Source organism: Carcharhinus amblyrhynchos, chromosome 24, assembly GCF_965287045.1.
Source record: "Carcharhinus amblyrhynchos chromosome 24, sCarAmb.v2.hapA, whole genome shotgun sequence".
In the NCBI taxonomy this organism is placed as follows: domain Eukaryota; kingdom Metazoa; phylum Chordata; class Chondrichthyes; order Carcharhiniformes; family Carcharhinidae; genus Carcharhinus; species Carcharhinus amblyrhynchos.
Genome location: NC_137347.1, coordinates 3,537,330 through 3,562,832, shown reverse-complemented (window position 1 = coordinate 3,562,832; position 25,503 = coordinate 3,537,330). Strand labels below are relative to the sequence as shown.

Here is a 25,503-nt window from a genome sequence, read left to right as displayed (position 1 = left end):
GATAGTGCAGTCGGACACTTTAGGCACTTTCAAGCGGTTATTGGATAGGCACATAGAGAACACCAGAATGATAGGGAGTGGGATAGCTTGATCTTGGGTTTGGACATAGCTCGGCACAACATCGAGGGCCGAAGGGCCTGTACTATGCTGTACTGTTCTATGTTCTATAACTGTACTGGGAAGGATCTTACCTGTGTGCTTGAAAAAGCCATGTGGAAACAGTTTTCCCTATTTTTAACTGTACTCTGTTTAATTTGGTCTAAAAAAGTAAAATTTTGTTTCATCAAGACTCAGTTGCTGTTCTTGAATAAATACAAAATATATTCAGTTAATTCAACAAGCAATGCCACACAGGGTTTCACCAAACGGTGTAAAGGTGATGAGTAAGTCAAGAAAGATAAAGCCTTCCATGTTTTAATGTAATTTCTGTTTTCCTGGCTATAAAATCTGTGGGAGAATTCACTAACTTGCACTAGTTTCTAAGCTAATGGTGATTGTTTTGAGGCTTTGAATTTATTATGCAATTATTTGAAAGGATCCCAGGTAAATGTGGCATCTGTACAAACTACATTTCATACAATTAGTTACGAAACTGAATAGGTAATCTGTGTACCCTGACTACTAAATGAATTGATTAAATGCCATATTTTCAACTGACATGTTCATGATCTTATGAGGTGCAATGTTTTATGATTCCACAGGCAGTTCATATCAGTAATAAAGATGGTTATAATCAATAGAATCCCTCAGTCCATACAACAGTAAGCTGTGATTTATGAGATTTTGGATGCTGATTATTCAGTCTTGGGCACAACAAATCTAGGCAGGCAAGAACATTAAACCATTTTCACTATGACATCATTAATGATTGTATTGCAGTGCATGAAACATCCTGCTTATGGTAAACAGTCAAAACCGCAGAATAACACATTCTTCCTCATTCTGAGTGAAATGTGTGCATCCTGTTTGAAAAACTCAACCAAATAAAGAAAACTTTTATGGGAGATGGAATCATGAATGTTTGGGTTTTGAAATGTAATGAATCTGATTGACAGCTCAAGCTTTCTGTAATCATGTGACCATGCCATGCATCTTCTTCTGGAGGCAGACATTTTAAGATTAGTTCACTAAAAACCTCTCGCTGAAGCACACTAATACAGCCCAATGTTGTTCTGTATTGGTTGTTGATAGGCTCATTTGTAGTTGGCTATGATTGATGCCCCAAAGCCACTGGCCAGCATGGGACCCCTCCATTGCCAGGGCCCTATGTCTCGGCACAATGGCTGAAATCATGCTGGCAGGATTTTCCCATGGCATTGCAGTGAACAGAGATTTGGCTAGCCATCACATTCTCTCACCTCGCTGCAGCAAGAATGTGGCATGAATGGCCAGTAAGATCGTGCCCAATGTGTTTCATTGTAAGTCTGCTGCTCTGCCAGATCCAGCACTCTGTGCAATTTTGGGAAATTCTGACTATTTGTCATTCAATGTCAATCCTTTCAATGCCCTTGAAATATCCTTAACTTTAGAGTATTTTATTATAACGCTTAATTCCAGTAGATGAAACCTAGCATCTATCTGGCTTGACTGTACAACCTGTTTAACTGACCAATGAAGCTCCGTAACTTTGTGTCTGTTCTTTGGATGTTAAATCATTTTTTGTGTTGATCTATCATAATTAGCAGAATGTGCATTACATTTTCTCAATAGAGAATGATGTTAATGTACTTGTAAGAAAAATTTGTTTTTTAAGTAATGATCCCTGCAGCTCTCGCAGCTTCAATTTTTCTCCCCTCGCAGCCTCAGTTTGTATTTTCATTGTTGCCGGGCTGACTGTGATGAATTCTTTTATTGTTCCTTACGTGGTTGAAATGGAGGTTGTTTATGTTTACCCTTGGATTGGTTTCATGGCCCTGCATTGTTAGGAGGAAAGTCATGGGTTCTGATTGGGTTTTTTTTGTTCCCTTCCTAGGAAATTTAAGGTTTTTTCCTGTTTGACTGCAGTTTTGAGTTTTAGTTTTAGAAGGGACATCAAGCTGAAAAGAATTCTCTTTCTCCCTGGTTTTCAAAATTGTGCGAGTTAGCTGAAAACAATGTCTTGCATTTCTGAAGGGGGATTCAGTGTTGGTGGCTTGGTTAGAGTCCCTGGTCTGGGAAGCTGTTCTGAATTCAAACTGTTCTGAGGCTATCCAGAGAACTGCAGACTTCTCCAAAGATCTCAAGGCCAGTATCACGTGAACATTAGTCTTTGCTGTGTTGAACCTGTTTAAAGGGGTTTGTTTAAAGGAAGCTTGGTGTTGATTGGAACATTAGATATATTTGTTAAAGGTTATACATTATCATAGAAATCACAGAAACCCTACAGTGCAGAAAGAGGCCATTTGGCTCATCAAGGCTGCACCGACCACAATCCTACCCAGGCCCTACCCCCCCATAACACTACATATTTACCCACTAATCCCTCTAACCTACACATATCAGGACACTAAGAGGCAATTTTAGCATGGCCAATCAAACTAACCTGCACATCTTTGGACAGTGGGAAGAAACCGGAGCACCCGGAAGAAACCCATGCAGACACGAGGAGAATGTGCAAACTCCACACAGACAGTGACCCAAGCTGGGAGTCGAACCCCGGTCCCTGGAGCTGTGAAGCAGCAGTGCTAACCACTATGCTACCATGCCGCCCTAATAATAATGATAATTATTAAAATCTTTATTGTGGTTGTTCTGTTTCTTGTTTGCAATTGATAAAAGCTTTCGCTAATTTTCTTGCGATACATGTTGACTATATTCTTAAATAAACTTCGTTTGATAAAATCTCCCTAGTAGGTCATTTGAATCATACCTGAAGTGAAACATCTCATGCTTATCCCAGCCAAATTCAAGAGGCAAAATTTATGATTCAGGTATCCATAAAATAATTTGGAGTTTCTGACCTGAACCATAACATGAGGTAAAGTTTATGCCACCAGTAAAATGTTGCAGAATATACCTTTAGTTGAACACAGTCTATTTTTATAGCAACAGATTTCACCAAAATTACCACATCTTCAAAGCATCATTCAGGCCATCGATGCATTTGTTTAATCTCTATAGTTTCCTTCTATATTGCTTACCTCCTTCAGTGGTTTCAGAACTACTTTATTGAAAGTTATCATGCTTCAGAAACTTTTATGTTAATTGATCTAGATTTTTCTGAATGTGCTAAAAGAGCTAAAATATTTTCAGGATTCCTTTTCCACTGTGGGAGATTCCATTCTAATATCTGCACCCCCAGTCACTCTTCAAAACTCCCAACAACGAGCCTTGCATGTTCCATCTGCAAGGACCTTTTTCAGAACAAACAACCAGGCTGGCTGGCACCTTTCTGAGAGTTCAGAATAAATTCCAAATATATTCCAACTCTCTACTTCCTCTCATTTTGCCTCTCAATTTATTAGCAGCTACCAAAATTTCATGGTCCTGATGACTTTGACTGCTGGTCCTATCTCAAGGCTGTTCTGTTGCTCTCATGTCATCAGGTAATCAATTCAAACTATGAGCTGTATTTGCATTTCAATGTCATCTGGAACTAATACTATAAGATATCTCTCACACATTCGAAGGCTTTTTTATCCAGAGTGTGATTGTTTCCTAACACAAGTGTCACTCATAGATCCACTATGAGAACTCGCACTGTGTTTTCTTACTTTTGCTCTGGGTAAGGTGGTGGTGTTGTGGTTTTGCCACTGAACTAGTAATCCTGAGATCCAGGGTAATGCTGTGGGGACTCAGGTTCACCATGGCATCAAGCTAGGCAAGGGATATCAGCTATATCAACCTTTGCAAAGTCCTTCTCATTAATATCTGGGGACTTGTGCCAAAATTGGGAGGACGGTCCCACAGATTAGTCGAACCAATAGAGTCACGCCTACATGATGTCCCATACATTCCTGAATATGTCCTGTCCCATCTACCATCAGCAGCAGAATTGTACTCAACCACAATCTGTAGCCTCAAACCTGGCATATTCCCCACTCTACATTACCATCAAGCTAGGAGATCAGCTGTGATTCAATGAAGAGTGCAGGAAGGCAGGCCAGGAGCAAAGCCAGACATACGTTAAAATGAGGTGTCAACCTGATGACACTACAGCACAGTACTACTTGAGTGCCAGACAACAAAAGTAGCAAGTAATCGACAGAGCTAAGCAACTTTGCAACCAACGGATCAGGTCTAAGCTCTACAGTCCTGCCACATCCAACTGTGACTAGTGTTGGACAAATAAACAACTCAGTGAAGGAGGAGGTTCCACAAATATCCCTCCCTCAATGATGGAGGAACCCAGCACATCAGTGCAAAGACTGAGGTCAGACCATTTGCAACAATCTTCAGCTAGAAGGTCCAAGTGGATGATCTATCTATGTTTCCTCCAGTAACCCCCAGCATCACAGATGCCAATCGTCATCCAATTTGATTCACTTCGAGTGATATTAAGAAGCAACAGAAGGCACTGGATACTGCAAAGCTTATGGGCCTTGACAACATTCTATCAAAAGTACAGAAGGTTTGTATTCCAGAGTTAGCTGTGCCCCAAGCCAAGCTACACTGACATCTACCCACCAATATGGAAAATCGCCTGGGTATGTTTTGTGCACAGCAAACAGGACAAACCCAGCCTAGCCATTTACTGCCCCATCAATCTACTCTTGATTATGGTAAAGTGATAGAAGGGGATATTAAAAATGCATTTAGCAATAACCTGCTCACTGACAATCAGCTTGGGTTCCGCCAGGGTCAATCAGATTCTGATATCATTACTGTGTTGGTTCAAAAAGGCCAAAAGAGCTGACTCCAGAGGTGAGAGTGATTGCTGTTGACAGCAAGGGAGCATTTGACTGGGTACGGCTTCGAGAAGGCCAAGCAAAACTGCAGTCATATGGAATCAGAGGGGAAACACTTCAGTTAGTTGAAGTTATACCTAGCACAAAGAAAGATGGTTGTGTTGGAGGTCAATTATCTAGTACGAGAGCATCATTACAGGAGCTTCTCAGAGCAGTGTTCTAGACACAACCATCTTCAGCTGCTTCTTCAATGACCTTCCTTCCACCATAAGGTCAGAAGTGAGGATGCTCACAAATGATTTCACAATGTTCAGCATCGTTCATGACTCCTGAGATACTGAAGCAGTTCATGTCCAAATGCAATAAGACTTGGACAGTTTAGAGGCATGGGCTGATCAAGGGGAAATTAACATTCACACTGCACAAATGTCAAGCATTGACCATCTCCAACATGAGAGGATCTAACCATCGCCTCTTGACATTCAATAACATTACCATCACTGATTCCCCCACTATCAATATACTGGGCTTATAACTGACTAGAATCTGAATTGGATTAGCCATGTGAGCACAAGAGCAGGTCAAAACCTACAAATTCTGCAGCAAGTAACTCACCTCCTGATTTCCCAAATCCTCTCCACCATCTATCTACCTGGTACAAGTCACGACTGTGATGAAATACTCTCCAATTGCCTGGGTGAGTACAATTCTAACAACACCAAAGAAGCTCGACACCAACCAGGACAAAGCAGAATACTTGATTCTGTCCCTTCCAGAAACATTCAGTCACTCCAATACCTCAATGCACTGGGCAGCAGAGTGTCTTATCTGCAAGATGTACTGCAGGAATGACCAACACTCTTTAATCTGCACTTTTTAAACCCATGACTGCTACCGTTTAGAAGGAAAAGGGCAACTGATACCTGGGAACACCACCAACTGGAAGTTCCCCTCCAAGACACTTACCATCGTGACTTGGAAATATATTGTTGTTCCTTCATTGTCATTGGGTCAAAATCCTGGAATTCCCTCCTTAACAGACTGTGGCTATACCTACACCTCAAGGACTACAGCAGTTCAAGATGGCCGCTCACCACCACCTTCTCAAGAGCAACTAGCGATGGGCAATAAATGCGGGTCTGGACAATGATATCCACATTCCATAGATTAAACAAAATGATTTTTCTTGATTCTGCCAGTCCATGGACTTCACTTCTTGGCCATCAGTCTTAACAGTTAACCAATATTTAATCTTGTCAATAGCTTATATTCCCACCATTGTTGCAACTCTCTATTCATTGGATCCCTCTGCAATACATGTTACCTGAGTTCCAACTCCAGGCAGGTGGCTTGTGTATGTAATAGCCCTGTTCAGTACATCATAGTCACTCACCTTATCACGATTGAGTCCTTGATTTATTGTACTCTGTCCCTCAGTACTATGATGACAAAACACATAAGTACGTGAGATACAAGATGCTTCATTGCCTTCTGTCACCTGCTCAGATTCTGAGTTCTTGTAATCACTCCCAATTAACGATGAGGAATGAATCTTAACATTTCGACTGTCATGTTGAATAAGCAATGTCTTTCCTACACAACCTATGATCTTATCAGGGTGTTTCTATTCCACATAGCATTCATTTTTGTAATACACATATTCTCCTGAGTTAAATACTTCCTCAGATGGTGTCGAGCTCTTCCTCAGTCTCGATGAAAACTCTTGTGCTCGTAAACCATTCAAGTTTGCAGAAAAAAGTGCAACTATTTGTAGTATCTTATAGAGAAGATGCACTGGCCAAGATTCTTCCATCCTGCTGGGCTAATTTTTTAGCGCAGCAGGCTGAGAGATTCTCATATCAGCCAATTCACCTAGTTGGTACCACGCAAGCATTCCCCAGTGCGGGATTTCCGGCAGTGTCAGAACCGCACCAGAAATCGGCGGGGAGGTGCAAAAAGCATTAAATGGTCATCGGCGTAGAATTTAAATGTGGTTAATGGGCCCGGGACTGAAGTCTCTAGGCCCAAAAACATCTTCCTCCCCTGCCAGAGTGGTTCACTCCAGTGGGGTTTAGAGTAGCTCCCCACTAGCGGCCTGATCGCGCTGGAGTGAATGGGGTCAGTCTGGGCCCCCAGAGGATCGGGTGTGGAGGCAGTGCCTCCTGGGCATTGGCATCCTGCCAGTACCAGCCTGTGCCCCTGGCACTGCCCAAGGGGCAAAGTGCCCATGCCCAAGGGGCACCTTGGCACGGTTCATCAGGATTTTCAGCTGTGGTATTCATGACCATATTGTTCATGTTTTCACATATGTGTCTGAACTCGTCATTACTGATTTCCCCTCCATTATCAGTCAGAAATATAGCAGATGTTCCAAGTCTGGTTCTCTATCCATTTGTCCATGATTTTGTCTATAATCATCCTTTTGACCTTACTGTGCTAAATAGAGAAAGATTAAGGCCAGGATTCTCCCAAAAAAAATTGCCCAAAAGATGGGAAAACGGGTGTATTTAGTCGGAAGAATCTCTGGCACTCTGTACTTTATACAGTACCTCGGAGAGATTCATGCCGGAAAATTGTGGAAGGGGTGGGGAGGTGGGAACATGCTCCAATCTGTCAGAGGGAAGATCAGCGCATGCACACTGGCCTACCGCATGACCAGTCCCGACACAACATCTGTCCCCATAGCCAGCCTCAATTTCTCCGTCCCCCCAACTATCCCATTGCAGTGTATGCAACAAGTCCCCCACCACCCCTGCACCATTAATCACTCCCCCAATAGGCCCCGCTGACCCCCAATAGGCCCCACTGCTTTCCGCCCATCCCCTTTGCATTGCCCAGTGCAATGGGCAATACCAGGGTGCCAGGCTGGCACTGCCCAAGGGGCACGCCCCTAATCCCAATCTCCCGAGGAGATCTCAATGGCTTCTATCCCCACCAATGGGATGAGTACACCTGGTCCCCGTTGGTGGAGAATGGATGTAAACCCTGCTGTGGGAACCTCTCCCAATCCAGGCTCGCTAATCATATGAAAATGATGATTTTCATATGGTAATCAGCTCCACACCAATTTCCGGCACAGGACTGATTACATCAAAATACTTAGCTTGGGAGATGCCGGTTGTGAATCCCACAATAGGCCCCTTGCTGAAGTCTCCTGGAATGCAGCGGGCTGGGAGAATCCCAGCCTAAATATGATTGCCATGTCTGTCAGATGTTGAATGAAAATATTTTTTATTGGTCCCACATCTTTAGATCCATTTCAACTAGCTTATTAAAGTCACATGCTTACAATACGATGTGGTGGCATCCTCTAGCACTTCTCATAGATTGCACACTTGTACTAATCTCTTCTGAGACTCATGTATTCTTCATCAGCCATGCTTACATTTTTAGCAAGATTTTTAATATTTGAACAGAAGGGTGAGCAACTGGTCTGTGTAAAATTAAAACTTTGGGTGCAATCTTTCCAAAATTGCGCAGTGTTGGATCAGGAGAAATTTACTGACTTCACCGTCACCTATTCTCACCTGATGAAATGGCACCTTATGCAATTTCAGAGCGCTGGCAAGAATCATACAGGTCGTTGGAGGGCTGGGCCCTCAGCACACCAACAATGCAGGAATCTGAGATCAGGATTCACTTTTCAAAGAAAGCCTTAATCTCACAGTTACATTTAAACACTCACCTCAGCAGTCCCCACCATCCCCAACGCCCCCCCCCACCTCCACCTCACCTACCCACGGACATCATCGGGACCCCAAGCAGACAAGTGGAACATCCCCCCAACTCCCACATGCAGAAAGGAATTCCCCATGGCTATACCCCATGGCAGAGCCCATGTCCATGTTCCATGATGGTGTTCCTTGGCAGTGCCAACGGGCAATGCCCAGACATGTCCCTCAATTCCTGGTGTCTGCAGGCACTTCCATGACCCCACTTTGTTTTCGTTTTTGAAAAACAGTAGTAATTTGCACTTTCATGATTCACTCTGCTGGAGAGAGGAAGAGATATTGTGGATGGCCATTATGGAGTCAAGCCCATTAATTATATTATAATATATTTACATTTATGGCAATTTATGGAAATTCATGTCCTCACTGGCATAAACCTGATTACGTCACTGGCAGGACATAGGGATGATCTCAAACTGAGAACTTGCCTGCGCAAACCTCGTTTTTAGCTGCTCATGAGATTTAGCAGCTATTATGGGATTTATGCCCACTAGATCACCATCTCTGCCTTTTCTCTCTCATTCTTATCATCTGATGACACTAATATTTCTAACACACTGATTAAATGCATTAGGTCTTATTACAGGCATGTAATAATGCCCGAATAAAGTAAACTGCAAATCCATTGATTTTGCAAAAAGTTATTATTTGCCTCATTATACACCATGCCCATATGTGTCTTTTTCATGGCCGTTTCCTGAACAGTGAGGGAATCTCACTAGAAATGACATCAGCAATGATAAAGTGTCTTAGTCACTAGGTTGCATGGATGCACCAGCATTTTTAGTGACCTCAATATGTTACCATCATAACTAACACGAGTAAAACTTGCTCAGCATCCCTTGGAGTATCACACAAACATATGAATTAGGAGGAAGAGTAGGCCACTTGGTTCCTCAAGTCTGCTCCATCATTCAGTAAGATCCTGATCTGATTGTAACTCCAACCCCACATTCCTGTCTTAAATGAGGACTCCTTATTGTTAAACAGTGACCCGTAGTTTTAGATCCTCTGGCAAGAGGAACCATCCTTTCCACATCTAGTCTGTCAATACCGCTTAGGATCTTAAAGGTTTTGATCTTACTCTCCTAAATTATAGTAAATACACATAACCTCTCCAACCTCTCCTCATAAGACAACTCGCCCATTCCGGGTATTAGTGTACTAAACTTCTCTGAACTGCTTCTGACATATTTACATGTTTTCTTATATAAGGAGACCAATGCTGTACACAGTACTCCAGATGTGTCTCACCAGTGCCCTGTACAAGTGAAGCATAACTTCCTTACTTTATATTCAATTCCCCTCATGATAACATTCCATGAGCTTTCCTAATTGCTGCACCTGTATACTGAACTTTTGTGATTCATGCACTGGGATTCAGTGCATAAACCTAAGATTTCTTCAATCTATCACTATTTAGATAATACTTATTTTTAATTCTTCTTGCCAAAATGGATAATTTCACATTTGCCCATGTTATACTCCATTTGCCAAATTTTTGGTCACTCCATTCACTTAACCTTTCTATATCCCTTTGTCGTCTCCTTACATTTTTTTCACAATTTACTTTCCTTCCTACCTTTATGTTATCAACCATATTTAGCAACCATATATTCAGCCAACATCAGCAATGTTGTAGGCATTGTCTGGCCACATCTTGTGGTAGTCCAAACCCTGTGGTCTGGCAGAAGTGAGCGCAATGAAGCTTCTTCTGCTTTGTGATAGTACCAGACATCACCTCGACCAAATGCGAGCAGGGCTGTTCCATGCTAGTGGGAATGATGCCTTTAGCATTTTGGTCCTGGATCCAGACTCACTGGTCTGGTCTCAAAGATGGCAACAGCTATGCTGTGTATTTGGGATTGTTGCATTGGCGTTGTTTTTTTCAAAGGTTCAACTCCTTCACTTTCATTGTAGTATGGTCAGTGGCAATGATATGTGGCTGAAGGCTTGCAGGTAACTGGGGAGCTCACAATTTCAAACATACTTGACTTTATCCTCATCAATCAGCCCTCCACAGATTCATCTGTCCATGACAGTATTGGTAGGAGTGACCACCGCACAGTCCTTGTGAAGACGGGATCCTGTCTTCACATTGAGAATGTCTTTCAGTCGTGTTGTTTGGCACCACAGAGAGCTAAATCGGATAGTTTTCAAAAAGACCTTGTAACATAAGACTGGGCAACCATGAGGCACTGTGGACAATCAGCAGCAGAATTGTACACAAACATAATCTGTAACTTAATGACCCAGCATACTCCCCTAACCTAAGCCAGGTCTACTTACAAATGCACATAGATGAGAAGTCACAAGGATATCTTACCATTCCAACACACAAGGGACTGTACAACTATTGCCATTTGCCTTTTGGAATAACACCAACTCAAGTCCTGTTTCAAAGGGCAGTGGAGCAGATCCTAAGTGGCTAGGCTGGAATTCAGTACCATGGTAGAGTGGCAATACTTTACCACCAAGCCAGGGGCTCCATGAAGAGTGTTGAAGGGCATACAAGAACCAGCACCAGACATACTAAAAGTAAGTTGTCAACCTAGTGAAGCTACAACATAGGACTACTTGTGTGCTAAATAGCATTAACAGCAAGCAATAGACACGCTAAAAGATTTCACAACAAATGGATTAGATTGGGGGGCACGGTAGCGCAGTGGTTAGCACTGCTGCTTCACAGTACCACAGACCCAGGTTCAATTTCCGCTTGGGTCGCTATCTGTGTGGAGTTTTCACATTCTACCCGTATCTGTGTGAGTTTCCTCCGGGTGTTCCAGTTTCCTCCCACATTCTGAAAGACGAGCTGGTTAGGTGCATTGACCCGAACAGGCACCAAACTGTGGCGACTAGGGCAATTTCACAGTAACTTCATTGCAGTGTGACTAATAAATAAACTTTAACTTTAGAATTAAGAGTTGCAGCCCTGCCATATCCAGCCATGAATGGCGATGGACAACTAAACAACTCACTGCAGGAGTTTCCACAAATATACCCACCCTCAATGATGGGAGAGCCCAGCATGTAAGCATAAAAGATATGTAAAATGATTTAAAAAAGAGATCACGTTTGCTGAAATTCTGTCTACCAGATAAGCAAGCAAAAATGTCTTCAATCCAGAGAAATAGATATTGTTCAACACACAGCACGGGGTTGATAGTAACCTTGAAATTCCCACAGATGCGTATGGAGCCATCTTTCTTTTGAGCACTGGAAAATGGGTGTTGCTCATTCACTGTGGGGTCAGGTACCAAGACTCCCTTTTGATCGGGTGCTCTAGATTAGCTTTGACTTTTTATTGCATGGCATTAAGCACCGTTTTGGCCTTCAGAAATTGTAGTTGAACATCAGCTTTGATATTCAGTTTTGCTGTATTTCCTTATTGCTTCCTAAATCTCCTTTGGAAATAACAGCATGTTTTTGTATAAAAGCTGCCAGATCAATTTCTTCTGTTGCAATGTTATATACCTCATCCCAGTTTAACCAGATGTTCTCCAGCCATGATCGTCCTATAAAAGCTGGATGGTTGTTTTTCACCACAAACAGTGGTAACTAAGCAGTCCGTCTTTTTAATTTCGTATTAACTTCCATTCTGCTCATCATAAGTACAGGTTCCCTTGCGTTTTCAGAACGATTTTCGCAAACCTAAGCCAGGTCTACTTACAAATGCACATGGATGGGAAGTCACAAGAATATCTTACCATTCCAACACGCAAGTGACTGTACAAATATTGTTGTTTGCTTTTTAGAATAGCACCAACTCAAGTCCTGTTTCAAAGGGCAGTGGAGTGGCTTGCCTGGAGTTCAGAGCTACCTTAATTATATCTTGATAATGGGCTAGACTGACGAGGATCAGCTCAAAAACGTGGCTACCACCCTAAAAAAGTTAGAGGAGTAAGAAAGATGTTCAAGCTTTTCTTTCTATACATCTTGGACCAGACGAACTGGAGCCCTGCATCCAGTTCTCCAGTAACCCTGTGAAGTGCTTGCTACAGACAAGATGTGTAACTCTGGTCCTCCTGTTCCTGCTATATAACATGCAAACTCTTCTTCTTGTTATGGCAGATTTTTTTTTCTCTGCATTTGAGATTCAGTTTTTCTTTTTTGTTTTTACATGCATCCTCAATGTGTCCCTTCTTGCCACACCAACGGCATTCAGGATCTCTGCACCAACATGAAGATGGATGGTGATCAGTCTTTCCACAATGGAGCATTCTGGGTTTCTTGGTATCTTGAGCGGCACGGTGGTTAGCACTACTACCTCACAATGCCAGGGACCTGGGTTTGATTCCGGCATTGGGTGACTGTCTGCATGGAGTTTGCACATTCTTCCCATGTCTGCATGGGTTTTCCATGGAGTGCTTTGGTTTCCTCCCACAATCTAAACATGTGTGGGTTAGGTGGACTGGCCAAACTAAATTGCCCCTTAGTGTCAGAGGGGTGTTAGGGAAAATACATGGAATTACAGGAATAGGGTCTGGGTAAGATTGTTGTCAATGCAGGCTTGATGGATCTCCTTCTGCACTGCAGGGATTCTGTGATTCTATAATTGTGAGCATGCTCAAATTTCACATTAGGCAGTAGGGTTGATGCATTCAACTACTCTGCTTCTTTTGCAACCAGCTCCTTAGAAACTGCAAATGCTATGCCTTTCTGCAAAGTGTGGATAGCCTCAGTCAGGAAGAGAATTTTTTCGATTGCTTCACTGCAAAGTCCACAGACCAACTTGTGAGAAGGATATCATTCAGTACTTCATTGAATTGAGAATGTTCAGTGAGCTATTTACGTACTGCAACATAATGCACAATTGTTTAGTTTTGGCTTCTTTTGTGAAACCTAAAATCTTTCTGTGATGATGTGGCTCAAGGAAAAATGTATTTTCAAGATTTTTACAATGTCCTTATATGATTTTGTGTCAGGTTTGCCATTTTTCTATCATTTTCAATTCCATTTGTAAGGACATGAAATTCAAAGAATTCAGTGGAGGAACTCCATGTGTCAATAGTCTCATTAAGATGTCCCATAGTTCTGGAAAATATGGCCGTTTTCAGCCTTTTATTTCTCTTTATCAGTTGCAGTGTTGTAGTTTTATATGTGTTGCTGCTTTAAGTATATTGTTGTATTAAGGTCTCTGTGGAAATTACCACATGATGGTCATAAACTATAAGGTGTCCACAATGGTCAAGTGGGCTTGTTGCTCATAGTAGCAGGTTTTGGACTGAGTTGAGGAGGAACATCTTCACCCAAAGGGTTGTGAATCTGTGGAATTCTGTGCCAGTGAAGGAGTTGAGGCTACCTCATTGAATGTTTTTAAAGCAAGGATAGATAAATTTTTGAACAGTAAAGGAATTAAGGGTTATGGGAGCGGACGGGTAAATGGAGCTGAGTCCACAAAAAGATCAGCCATGATCTTATTGAATGGTGAAGCAGGCTTGAGGGGCCAGATGGCCTACTCGTGCTCCGAGATCTTAATTTCTTATGTTCTCATGTACTGCTTCAGGAGTTCCAAGTAGAGTCGTATTGGACTGGAAACATTAATTATGTTTCTTTCCCATAGACACAGTTGGACCTGCTGAGGTTTTACAGAAGTTCAGTTTTTATTTCAGATATCCTGCATCTGCTGTATTTTGCTTTTACAAAAAAAGAGTACTTTTATTTATCACTTCTGAAAGTATTGGAGATGGGGAAAAGCCTGCCTGTCTGGGAGTTTGTGTGATTTGACTTCCAGAAATACAAATACATTATCATCAACATCATTGACAAATTGCCAAAATTAATACCAATGAATTACGGAGTAAAATCAATCACAACTCCCCACCCCTTTCCAACCTTCCACACATCCATCCATTGGTCTCGCCAACATACCTCTGGTTCAAACTGACTGTGGCCTCATCCCTCAGTTCAGGACTTAACGTAAATGGCTCTTGTTACAAAGAACAAAAACAGCCCGGGAAACAGGCCCTTCGGCCCAACAAGCCCGCACCGCCATTTTAACATTACCAGTCCCCCCTCCACCCATGACCCTTATCTATGCTTATAGCATTCCACATTGAGGGAAACTAATTTAGGGACAATTTATTACCTCCAATCAGCCTAATAGCACATCTTTGGGGTGTGGGAGGAAACCGGACCACCCGAAGAAAACCCACGCAAGCACTGTGAGAATGCGCAAACTCCCACAGACACTGGCCCAAATTCATGTGTCTGCACAGCAAACAGTGATAGTCACTGAGATATTGTGTTGCCCAGCATCTGGTCCAGTTTAAGCACACACTAACGACATGAAGCACTAGGCTATTCTCGAACATCCAAGAGCAGCCCAAGTACGACCCATCGTGTGTATGCCCCTCATTGGACAACAAGGCGGACCGACTTAAAAGCTGTGAATTAAAAGAGAAAAACATTAGTATCATTGCACATCCTTTTACATTACCAGGGATGTCCTAATGCTAATGAACCTTATTTAAAACAATCTCCTATATCCTCCCATCTCCAACCCACTCATGTGCCTGTCTAAGCAACTCTGAAACAACTCCAGCGTGCCTGCCTCCACCATCTTACTTGGCAGAGCATTCCATACCCCCACTACCCTCTGTGTGAAAAACCTCCCTCTAATATCCGTGTTATACCTGTCCCCCCTCACCCTAAGCTCATGGCCCCTCGTACTGTGTGTCTCTAACATAGGAAATAGCTTACCTCTGTTTACTCTATCTATACCCTTCATAATCTTATATACCTCTATTAGATCCCCCCTGTCGCCATCTTTCAAGGGAAAACAGCTCAATCTTTCCTCATAACCCAGTCCTTCCATACCAGGCAACATCCTGGTAAACCTCCTCTGCACTCTCTCCAGAGTCTCCACATCCTTCCAGTAGTAAGGTGACCAGAACTGGACGCAGTACTCCAAATGCGGCCTAACCAACATTCTATACAACTGCAACATTAGACTCCAGCTCTTATACTCTATACCCCTTCCTATAAAGGCTAACATACCATAGGCTTTCTTCACAACCTTCTCCACTTGTTCTGCCACCTTCAATGACTTGAGCACTTGCACCCCCAGGTCCCGCTGCGTTTCTATACTCTTTATAGGCTTACCCTTTATCATATAACTCCCCCCTACATTATTCCGGCCAAAATGCATCGCCTCACATTTATCAGGATTAAACTCCATTTGCCATATATCTGCCCAATATACCAGCCTATCAATATCCCATTGTATTGCCAGACACTGCTCCTCACTGCCCGCCAATCCAGCCACCTTAGTGTCATCTGCAAATTTGCTGATCACACCACTTACTCCCTCTTCCAAGTCATTTATATATACTGCAAAGAGAAGAGTTCCCAGTACTGAGCCCTGTGGCACACCACTAGTAAAAAGTCTGACAACACCAGGTTTTAGTCCAACCTATTTATTTGATAATATACTCACAAGCTTTCGGGGTTAGCCCCTTCGTCAGGTGAATGGAGAGTTCTGGCCTCAGACCGAGCATATAAAGCACATACAGTTTAGAGATTACTGATTAGAATGCGAATCCTTACACCTAACCTGCTGTTCAGGTTAGGTGTAAGGATTCGCATTCTAATCAGTAATCTCTAAACTGTCTGTGCTTTATATGCTCGGTCTGAGGCCAGAACTCTCCATTCACCTGACGAAGGGGCTAACCCCGAAAGCTTGTGAGTATATTATCAAATAAATAGGTTGGACTAAAACCTGGTGTTGTCAGACTTTTTACTGTGTTTACGCCAGTCCAACGCCGGCATACCCACATTATGCACACCACTAGTGACAGACCTCCAGCTAGAAAAGGACCCTTCCACTGCTACTCTCTGTCTCCGCTTAGCAAGCCAGTCCTCAACCTATCTAGATACCTGGCCCTGTATCCCATAAGCCTTAATCTTTTCTACCAACCTACCATGAGGGACTTTGTCAAACGCCTTACTGAAATCCATATAGACGACATCAACGGCTTGTCCTTCGTCAACCGTTTTTGTCACCTCCTCAAAAAACTCTACCAGATTCATAAGGCAAGACCTCCCCTTTACAAAGCCATGTTGCGTATCCTTAATCAGATCACAACGGTCTAAGTGCTCATACATCCTATCCCTAAGAATCCCCTCCATCAACTTGCCTACCACTGACGTCAAACTCAACGGCCTATAGTTACCAGGGTTATCCCCCCAACCCTTTTTAGACAACGGTACCACGTTTGCTATCCTCCAGTCCTCTGGGACCTCACCTGTGTCCAAAGAAGAGACAAAGATTTGCATCAGAGGCCCAGCAATTTCATCTCTCGCCTCCCTAAGCAGCCTACGATAAATGCCATCGGGCCCTGAGATTTATCAGTTTTAATGCTACCTAAAAGCTCGTAATGGATAGTTCCTTCAATTGGTCTAAAGCTCCCTCGAAGACTGTACCAGACATCAAGCCCCTCTCGTTCGTGAATACTGACACAAAGTATTCATTCAGGATCTCACCCATTCCCTCAGACTCTAAGCACAATTCCCCTCCTCTGTCCCTGACGTGACCGATTTTTCCGCTAGCCACCCTTTTATTCCTAACATAGGAGTAAAACACCTTTGGATTTTCCTTAATCCTACCTGCCAAAGCCATTTCATGCCCCCTTTTTGCCCTCCTAACGCCCCTTTTGAGATCCCTCCTCCTCTGTCTGTATTCCTCCACCGCTCTCTCCGTTCCCAGTTGCTTAGACCTAACATATGCCTCTCGTTTCTTCCTGACCAAGTCCTCAATATCTCTAGTAATCCACGGCTCTCTAATCCTACCTTTCCCATCCGTCTTCTTAACCGGCACATGCCTTTCCTGCACCCATTTCAGTTTTCCCTTGAAAGACCCCCACATGCCTAATGTGGACTTGCCCTCCAACAGCCTATCCCAGTCTGTATCCCGAAGCTCCTGCCTAATCCGGCTGTATCTAGCCTCCCCCCAATTTAGCACCCTCCCCTTAGGACAGCACTCATCTTTTTCCATTAGTATCCTAAAGTAGACAGAGTTGTGGTCACTGTTAGCCACATGTTCACCTACTGCAACTTCAACCACCTGACCCGGTTCATTGCCCAGAACTAAATCCAGTATAGCCCCCTCTCTAGTCGGGCTATCTACATACTGCTCCAAGGACCCTTCCAATACACATTTTATGAATTCCTCCCCATCCGAACTCCCGGCTCTAGGCACCTTCCAATCCACCCCAGAGAGATTAAAATCTCCCACTACTACAACCCCGTTCTTCCTACACTTATCCAGAATGTCTCTACATATACCCTCTTCCACTGCCCGCGGGCTGTCGGGCGGTCTGTAGTACACCCCTAGCATAGCAATCGCTCCCTTCCTGTTCCTCAACTCCACCCACAGAGACTCAATTCCTAACCCCTCTATATTATCCTCCCTCTGCACCACTGTGATGTGCTCCCTAACAGCGCCACTCCCCCTCCTCTTTTTGACCCTCCCCTGTCATGCCTAAAACACTTATATCCAGGAATATTTAGCTGCCAGTCCTGCCCTTCCTTGAACCACGTCTCCGTCACTGCCACCACATCTAAATTCCTCGTGAACATTAAGGCCTTAAGTTCATCCATCTTACCCGTCACACTCCTCGCATTAAAACAGATGCACTGAAGACCTACAGGCCCACTCGGATCCTCCTTCTCCTGGGAGATTTTCCTATCATCTAGACTTACCCTGTCACCCAACTCACTCCCAGTCCCAGTGCCTACTGAGCTATCTGTCTCCTCCCCACCTCCCCCCCCCCCCCCCCCCCCGCCCCACCCTCCATATTCCCCTTCCATGAGTGATTGCTGTATCATCAGGGTTCCTGGGGTTGGAGGTGATCAAATTGGCAGGCATTTCATCAGGATGGCTATCCAATGACGTTCTACTGCCGGGGAAGTTTCTCAGTTTTCCATTAGGGGCTACAAACCAGGCCTGGCAGTTTTCAGACGATGTCACGGGCAGAATTTAATGGGTAGCAGGTTCCTCATCTGAAGAGTTGGTGGGGAATGCACCCCTTTTGGTTAACCAGCAATAATAGGCTAGAAGCGAGACTTTCGCCCCTCACCCGGGAGAAACATAGTAACAGGAATAGGCCATTCAGCTCACTGAGTCTTCTCTGCTGTTCAGTACAATCATGGCTGATCATGAGATTCAATGGCTTTTCCCTACACCTTCCCATATCCATTTATGTTATTGGTATTTAGAAATCCGTCCATCTCTGTTTTAAACATATTCAATGACTGTAAAACCTCAGCAGGTCCAACAGTGTCTGTGGACAGCGAATTATAATCAACGTTTCCAGTCCAATATGACTGTATTTGGAACTCTTGAAGCAGTACACATCAGGAGAATGATTTGCTTCTGATTGACCTCCAAACATTAACTCTGTTTCTCTTTCCACAGATGCTGCTAGCTAGCCCTGCTGAGCTTTTCCAGCACTTTCTGCTATTTCTTTTTGCATTGACTTGAATGCTTTATTCACCAATATCACTCCCAGTAATGCCTCAAAACATGCTCCAGGACAATTCTGAAAGTTTGGAAATCATAAGTTTGGAAATCAACAGTTGTAAAAAAGGCCTCTTTGTGTTGGGTATGCTGTTCTAGTTTCCACCTTAGCTCTCTGATTCCTGCGTGTCCATTCTAACTTAGTGGGAAGAGCTGGGGACCTCTGCCAGGATGTGGAGATGATGTAGACTCTAACCTGGTGTTGTGAGACTTCTTACTGTCTTAAGATGTGGAGATGCCAGCGTTGGACTGGGGTAAGCACAGTAAGAAGTCTCACAGTACAGGTTAAAGTCCAACAGGTTTATTTGGTAGCAACAGCCACCAGCTTTTGGAGTGCTCCTCCTTCGTCAGGTAAGTGGGAATTCTGTTCACAACAGGGCATATAAAGACACAAACTCAATTTACAAAATAATGGTTGGAATGCGAGTCTTTACAGGTAAGCAAGCCTTAAAGTTAAAGACAATGTGAGTGGAGAGAGGGTTAAGCACAGGTTAAAGAGATGTGTACTGTCTCCAGCCAGGACAGTTGGTGAGATTTTGCAAGCCCAGGCAAGTTGTAGGGTTACAGATAGTGTGACATGAACCCAGGATCCCAGTTGAGGCTGTCCTCATGTGTACGGAACTTGGCTATCATTCTCTGCTCAGCACCCGATGGCGCAGATTCGCTGAGGAGAGACTGATAGCCAAGTTCCGCACATGGAGACAGCCTCAACTGGGATCTTGGGTTCATGTCACACTATCTGTAACCCTCACGACTTGCCTGGGCTTGCAAAATCTCACTAACTGTTCTGGCTGGAGACAGTATATATCTCTTTAACCTGTGCTTAACCCTCTCTCCAGTCACGTTGTCTGTATCTTTAAGTCTTGATTACCTGTAAAGACTCACATTCCAACCATTATTTTGTAAATTGAGTTTGTGTTCTGTTTGTGAACAGAACTTCCACTTAACTGATGAAGGAGCAGCGCTCTGAAAGCTGGTGGTTTTTGATACCAAATCAACCTGTTGGCCTTTAACCTTTACTGGACCTCTGCCAAAACAGAGTAGACATTTTTTGTACCATCCTCAATTATTTGTGGGTTTATTACTTTGAACCACAAAAGGTCAGGGAAATTTCTGACCTGGAAGTTCATCATGGTCTTTCTCTTGACATGGTTAAAACTAAATGAAGGATGCCTGATCCTTCGCAATCCGTTGTTTTTCAAAAGGGCTAAATTAAAATCGGGCAGATTTTATTGTCAACGAATCAATACGTGTCGAGTTTAGAAAAAGCTCGCTTCTGTCGGATATTCTGGGTTGTTGCAGGAAACCCCTCGTCACTGAAACAGGTGATTGCTTGCACGGTAGCTGCTCGATTTAACCCCCAAACTCGCTGCCGCTGTTGATATTTCAATTCGTGAGCACTTGGTTCAATCCAGCGTGAGCGGCGCCAGAATCTAGGCCATTTGCAAAGACATTTATTTGCTGGGGGGGCGGGGGGGGGATGCGTTGAGAATTAATCTAGCGGCGCGATCCATAGCCCAGATGGGAGATGACTAGAAGCGATAGCAGCTTTGGCAGCTTGCCGCTGAGCGTTGAATGAATGCCGGCTAACATGTTCGCATTGCAAGCGGTGCGTTCATTCACATTGAGGTCAACGTGGGAAAGAAGTTGTTGCGAGAAGTGAGGTGGGCAACCGAAGAAAAAAATGACAACGATCTTCAGACGAAATATAATCCGAAAGGATTTTTTTTCATTAAAGAGCTTTTACCTTAGGGTAGCGTGTGCGCGATCCCTACGGTGTTACGGGGATTGTGGGGGTCATGTCCGCTCTTGATTAACAGAAAAACACCACAGTGTATGTGCGTTTGCCCGTTCCCTTCTCTGTATCATTGAGCAGTGCATAGGTGGTCACTCATTTAAGCAAGCTGCAGTCTGATGTTATGTTTCTGTCTCTCCCTTCCTGTCTCTTTTATCACAGGGACTCTGGTCCAGGGAGCTGGAACCCTCAGGGCTGTGAAACAGTGCAAACACAAGCAGCACACACTAAATGTCTATGTAATCAACTGGCCACTTTCGCCATCTTAGCCCAGAAACCGAGGGATTCGGTGAGTATTGTAACAAAAAATAAAATGCCTGATTGCATATCACACCTACAAGCGGTTTTGGAATTCATATTGTCTCCTATACTGCAGAGATTACAGTGAGATTTAGCTGATGTGTCTTATAAAAAGTCTCTGCGTAAATAACAATTAATTTTACTGAGGGTTTGTTATACAAATACTGCATTACATGTTTTGTATATACCACGATCTCTGTTTTACAATCACGAAGTAAGATATTTCATGCAAAATTGTTACATGGGATTAAGTTTTTATTTCAACATTATCAATAAAGGTTATTGTGCAGTTAGAAATGTTTGGCATCCTACTGGTAGCAGTTTGCGTTCTAACCCTAGTTGACCATGAACCTTCACACCTTTGGTGTGCTCTTGATGGCCTGAGGCGAGCTTCTGAGCTTGGCGATGAAACATGGCATTTACGTATAGACCAAAGATTAGAACTTGAAAATGCCGTAAAGGCTTAGTAAAAATGAAATAAAATACTTTTTAACGGTGACATTCTCGAGTCAGATTTTTTTAATATTCTGACTTTAACATAGATTTGCTGAATAAGAATTTGTGAATAATTTGTTTCAGTTAGAGGTAATCACAGTGTCCCGGTACCACAGTTAAGCCAATGAACCTAAGCACGTAACAGATTGTGCCACCTTTAGTTGGGTCTTTTCCTTATTTAAATGAGTGATGGTAGTTTGATCAATCTAAAATGGATGCATAAATTTAGCTTGAAGAATTTTAAGGACCGCCTTATGGAAACTGTTTGTAGTGATTATCCAGATCTGTGGCCTTGGGGATTCTGTATAATATATTGGAACATGGCTGCTGAATAAGTAGATCACATTGGATTTTTGTTGTGCTTTAGTTTTTTTTATTAATGTTTAGTTTGTACATTGACAACAAATGAGAGGATGTAGAAAAATAAAAAGATTAGTAAATAAATCAAAAACATCTAGTTAGGCAAAGAGATACTACAGAACTAAATTATCAATAAGCATGAAAAACTAAAATATTCTGAAAACCCATAAAGGACAAATCAAAAATAGGACCACATGGTAAATTCACAGGTAATAACAGTGAAATGACATATATATTAAATACATTTTGCCAATTATTTACTACATAGATTAACATGGTGACCTGACAGTGGAAGATGAGATCAAAACAAGATGGAAAGATTTCAATATATAAATTAATTAGAAAGGGACCAGTGAACTGCCAGGCAACTCATGTGATTCCCAAAGAGAGATAGAACAAGTCCAGGAAAATATATGCCAATGAATTTACCATTAGTGGTAGAAAAGATAATTGCATCCTTACTCAAAGATGTAACAGAAAATCATCTTGAAACAAAAAGTATTGTTACAATATCCATAAAGACCAATAACTTGTAAAAATACATTCGAATTTCCAGTTACTAGATGAAAGAATGGTTTCATGCTTTAAAACTTTAACTGTAACACATGACTGAAACACTAATGACTAAACAATCCACAGTGGTTCCCACGTTCAATAGGTTCCCACTTCACAGAAACATAGAAAATAGAAGCAGGAGTAGACTGCTCAGCCTTTCATGCCTGCTCCGCCATTCATTTTGATCATGGCTGATTATTAAAACGAACATCCTAATCCAACCTTCCTCTCATCTCCTTTGATCCCTTTATCCCCAAGAGCTATATCTAATTTCTTCTTGAAATCACACAATGGGCAGAATTCTCCCCAAAAAAATTCCAAGCATTGAATTCATGGGAAAACTGGAGTAATTCATGTTGTTTTTTTTCAGTGGGAGTTCAGACTAGAATCTCCCACACTGTGCACTACAGAGGCCACCAGCGTGAATATCATTCGATTTCAGGGGACGGGACTATTCTGGCCGAAGAGGCTGTAACCAGCGGACCTCTGCATATGCGGTATCTCCGAACTGTCAGCCTCCCATTTGCTGGCCAGCTCAGTCACCCCACCCCCAGGCCTGCCCTCATTAGGCTTTACCCCTTGGCACTGACCCATGCCTGGTGATATTTTGCATTTAAATGCTATTAATGAGCCTAGGACTCATTAATTCTCTGGGCCCAGTAGCCTCTCCCAGCCTGCCAGAGTGTTTCACTCTAGCGGGGATTACCCTAGCTCTCCACTTTTGGGGAGCTAGTGGTCTGACCCCATCGGAAATCCGGGGCTGGGAGATGCTAGCGGGACTCCCCAAATAACCCGCTGTCCAATTCTCACAGCCCACTGCATTAAAAAATTAGTGCAGCAGATGGGAGAATCACCCTCAATGTTTTGGTCTCAACTTCTTCCACAGGTTTACCACACTCTGGGTGAAGAAATATCTCCTCACTTCAATCTTAAGAGGTTTACCCCTTATCCTCAAATCCCTAGTTCTGGACTCACCATCAGGAGCATACTTTCTGAATCTACTCTGTCTAATCCTGTTAGAACTTTCTATGAGGTCCCCTCACTCTTCTAAACTCCAATGAATACAATCCTAACCAACTTAATCTCTCCTCACATGACAGACTTGCTATCTCAGGAATCAGCCTGCTAAACCTGCACTCTCTTTACAGCAAGGACATCCTTCCACAGATAAGGACACCAGATCTGCACACAATACTCTAGGTATGGCCTCTCTACTGTCCTGTACAATTGCAGTAAAACATCCTTACTCCTTTACTCAAATCCTCTTTCTATGAAGGCCAACAAAATGTTTGCCCTCTTTGCTACCTGCTGTACCGCACGCTTACCTTCAGTGATTGAGACATGAGGCTACAGGATCTCGCTGAGCATCCACCTCTCTCAATTTACACCCATTAAAATAATTATCTGCCTTCCTATTTTTTCTACCCAAGTTTGCTCACTCACATTCATCCACGTAATACATCTGCTATGCATATTCCCACTCAGCCTGTCCAAATCATGCAGAAGCATCTCTTGCATCCTCCTCGCAGCCCATCTCCCACCCAACTTTGTATTATCTGCACATTTGGAGATAGCATCCTGGGCTCAGTAGTCAATGCAAAACAGATTAAATATATTTTAATAAATTATTCAGCCTTGCATCGGATATCTGGTGCTGGTAAAAGTGCGAGAGATGGGAAATCAGCTGCGAACCTGATTTCTCGGCTCTCTCACGATCCTACTGTCGTGCCCCACCCTTCGGCTTGTGGGGTGCAACAGTAAGATCGCCTCCAGAACCTTGGCTGTGTGTCTGCCATGTTTACTGTAGAGAAGCTTGTTACCTGATCCCAGAAATGGATCCTTCTATCTTCATTCCATTGCAAAGTGAAACACATTAGCCTTGTATCCAGTAGGACTGTTAGTTATTCTTGACCAAACTTCTTTTCATCTGAAAAATAAATGACCAGTTTAAAGCACAACTGTTTACAACCCAACATTCTCAACACTTTTCTGGGACTTTGGAGATTCACAGTTTACTCACTGTAAATCTCTTGACTATTACCATTGTCATCAAGCACAAATACCTTGCACTTCTCAGTAAAATAATCTAAATCCTCCTTTGATCTCTAACAGTCACCCACACTTACTGTCAGGCAGACTGTAGAACAGGTCACGTGACCCCTTTCATTTAACCTAAAACATAATAATCTTATAAACCTGACAATTAAAACATCACCATCATGGTGGTTTTCATAAATATTTTGCAAAATATAACAACTTTTAAAATTATATATACTTCAACAGCTTACAATTAACTTGCTACATAAAGTACAATGAGCCCCCATGCTGTAACATTGTCCATTAAACAGTCCATCCCGACTTAATGATTTTTAACCCAAAAAAATCAAATACATGTAACAGATACAATTTTAAGTTCCTTTTACGGAAATTATTAAAGTCCTTCCTCTCAAATAGTTTTGTTGTTCCTTTCGCATAATGACTAAAATCTATTTTGTATCCATATACTTACTTAAAAAATGGAACAATTGATTCAGTCGGGAAAAATTTATCAAGAATAATATTGCTGATTTCTTATTATCCTAGCTTTTGAATGCTAGCAAGTTTAAACTGTAGACTGAGAAGATCTGTCTTTTTACCCTCTATATTTTTTTCTTTTAGAATAAGTTTGTGAATCACTTAGCCCAAACTGTCATGTTTGATTTCCATTTTCTTCCATGGCTGCAGGGATTTTTAACGTCTAGATTCAAAAAACATGTTTAAGCTAGGCAATAACCCAAGTCTTTTCTCCATGATTAAACACAGGATTGAGGTTTTCCTTTGCTGTTTTAAGAAGTTAACTGAAGTGATATCGATGATTAGTTAAAAGATCCTGTTATTCTCTTTTAGCAAGTTCCCTTATAACTCTTGTTCTCAGTTGACACA

General features: G+C 42.6%; 1 protein-coding gene across 6 annotated transcripts in view; it reads left to right on the top strand.

Moving 5' to 3' along the window:
• The window catches only part of adgrb2 (adhesion G protein-coupled receptor B2), a 930,376-nt gene that overhangs the window by 631,254 nt on the left and 273,619 nt on the right, over positions 1–25,503 (top strand). For 5 of the 6 annotated variants that reach the window (XM_080211622.1, XM_080211621.1, XM_080211620.1 and 2 more), the window contains one exon: positions 21,034–21,160. In XM_080211622.1, coding sequence (XP_080067748.1) covers positions 21,034–21,160 — 127 coding nt within the window. Of the gene's footprint in view, positions 1–20,717; positions 20,741–21,033; positions 21,161–25,503 lie in introns of those variants that run through there. The other variant, XM_080211623.1, reaches the window with a different exon arrangement.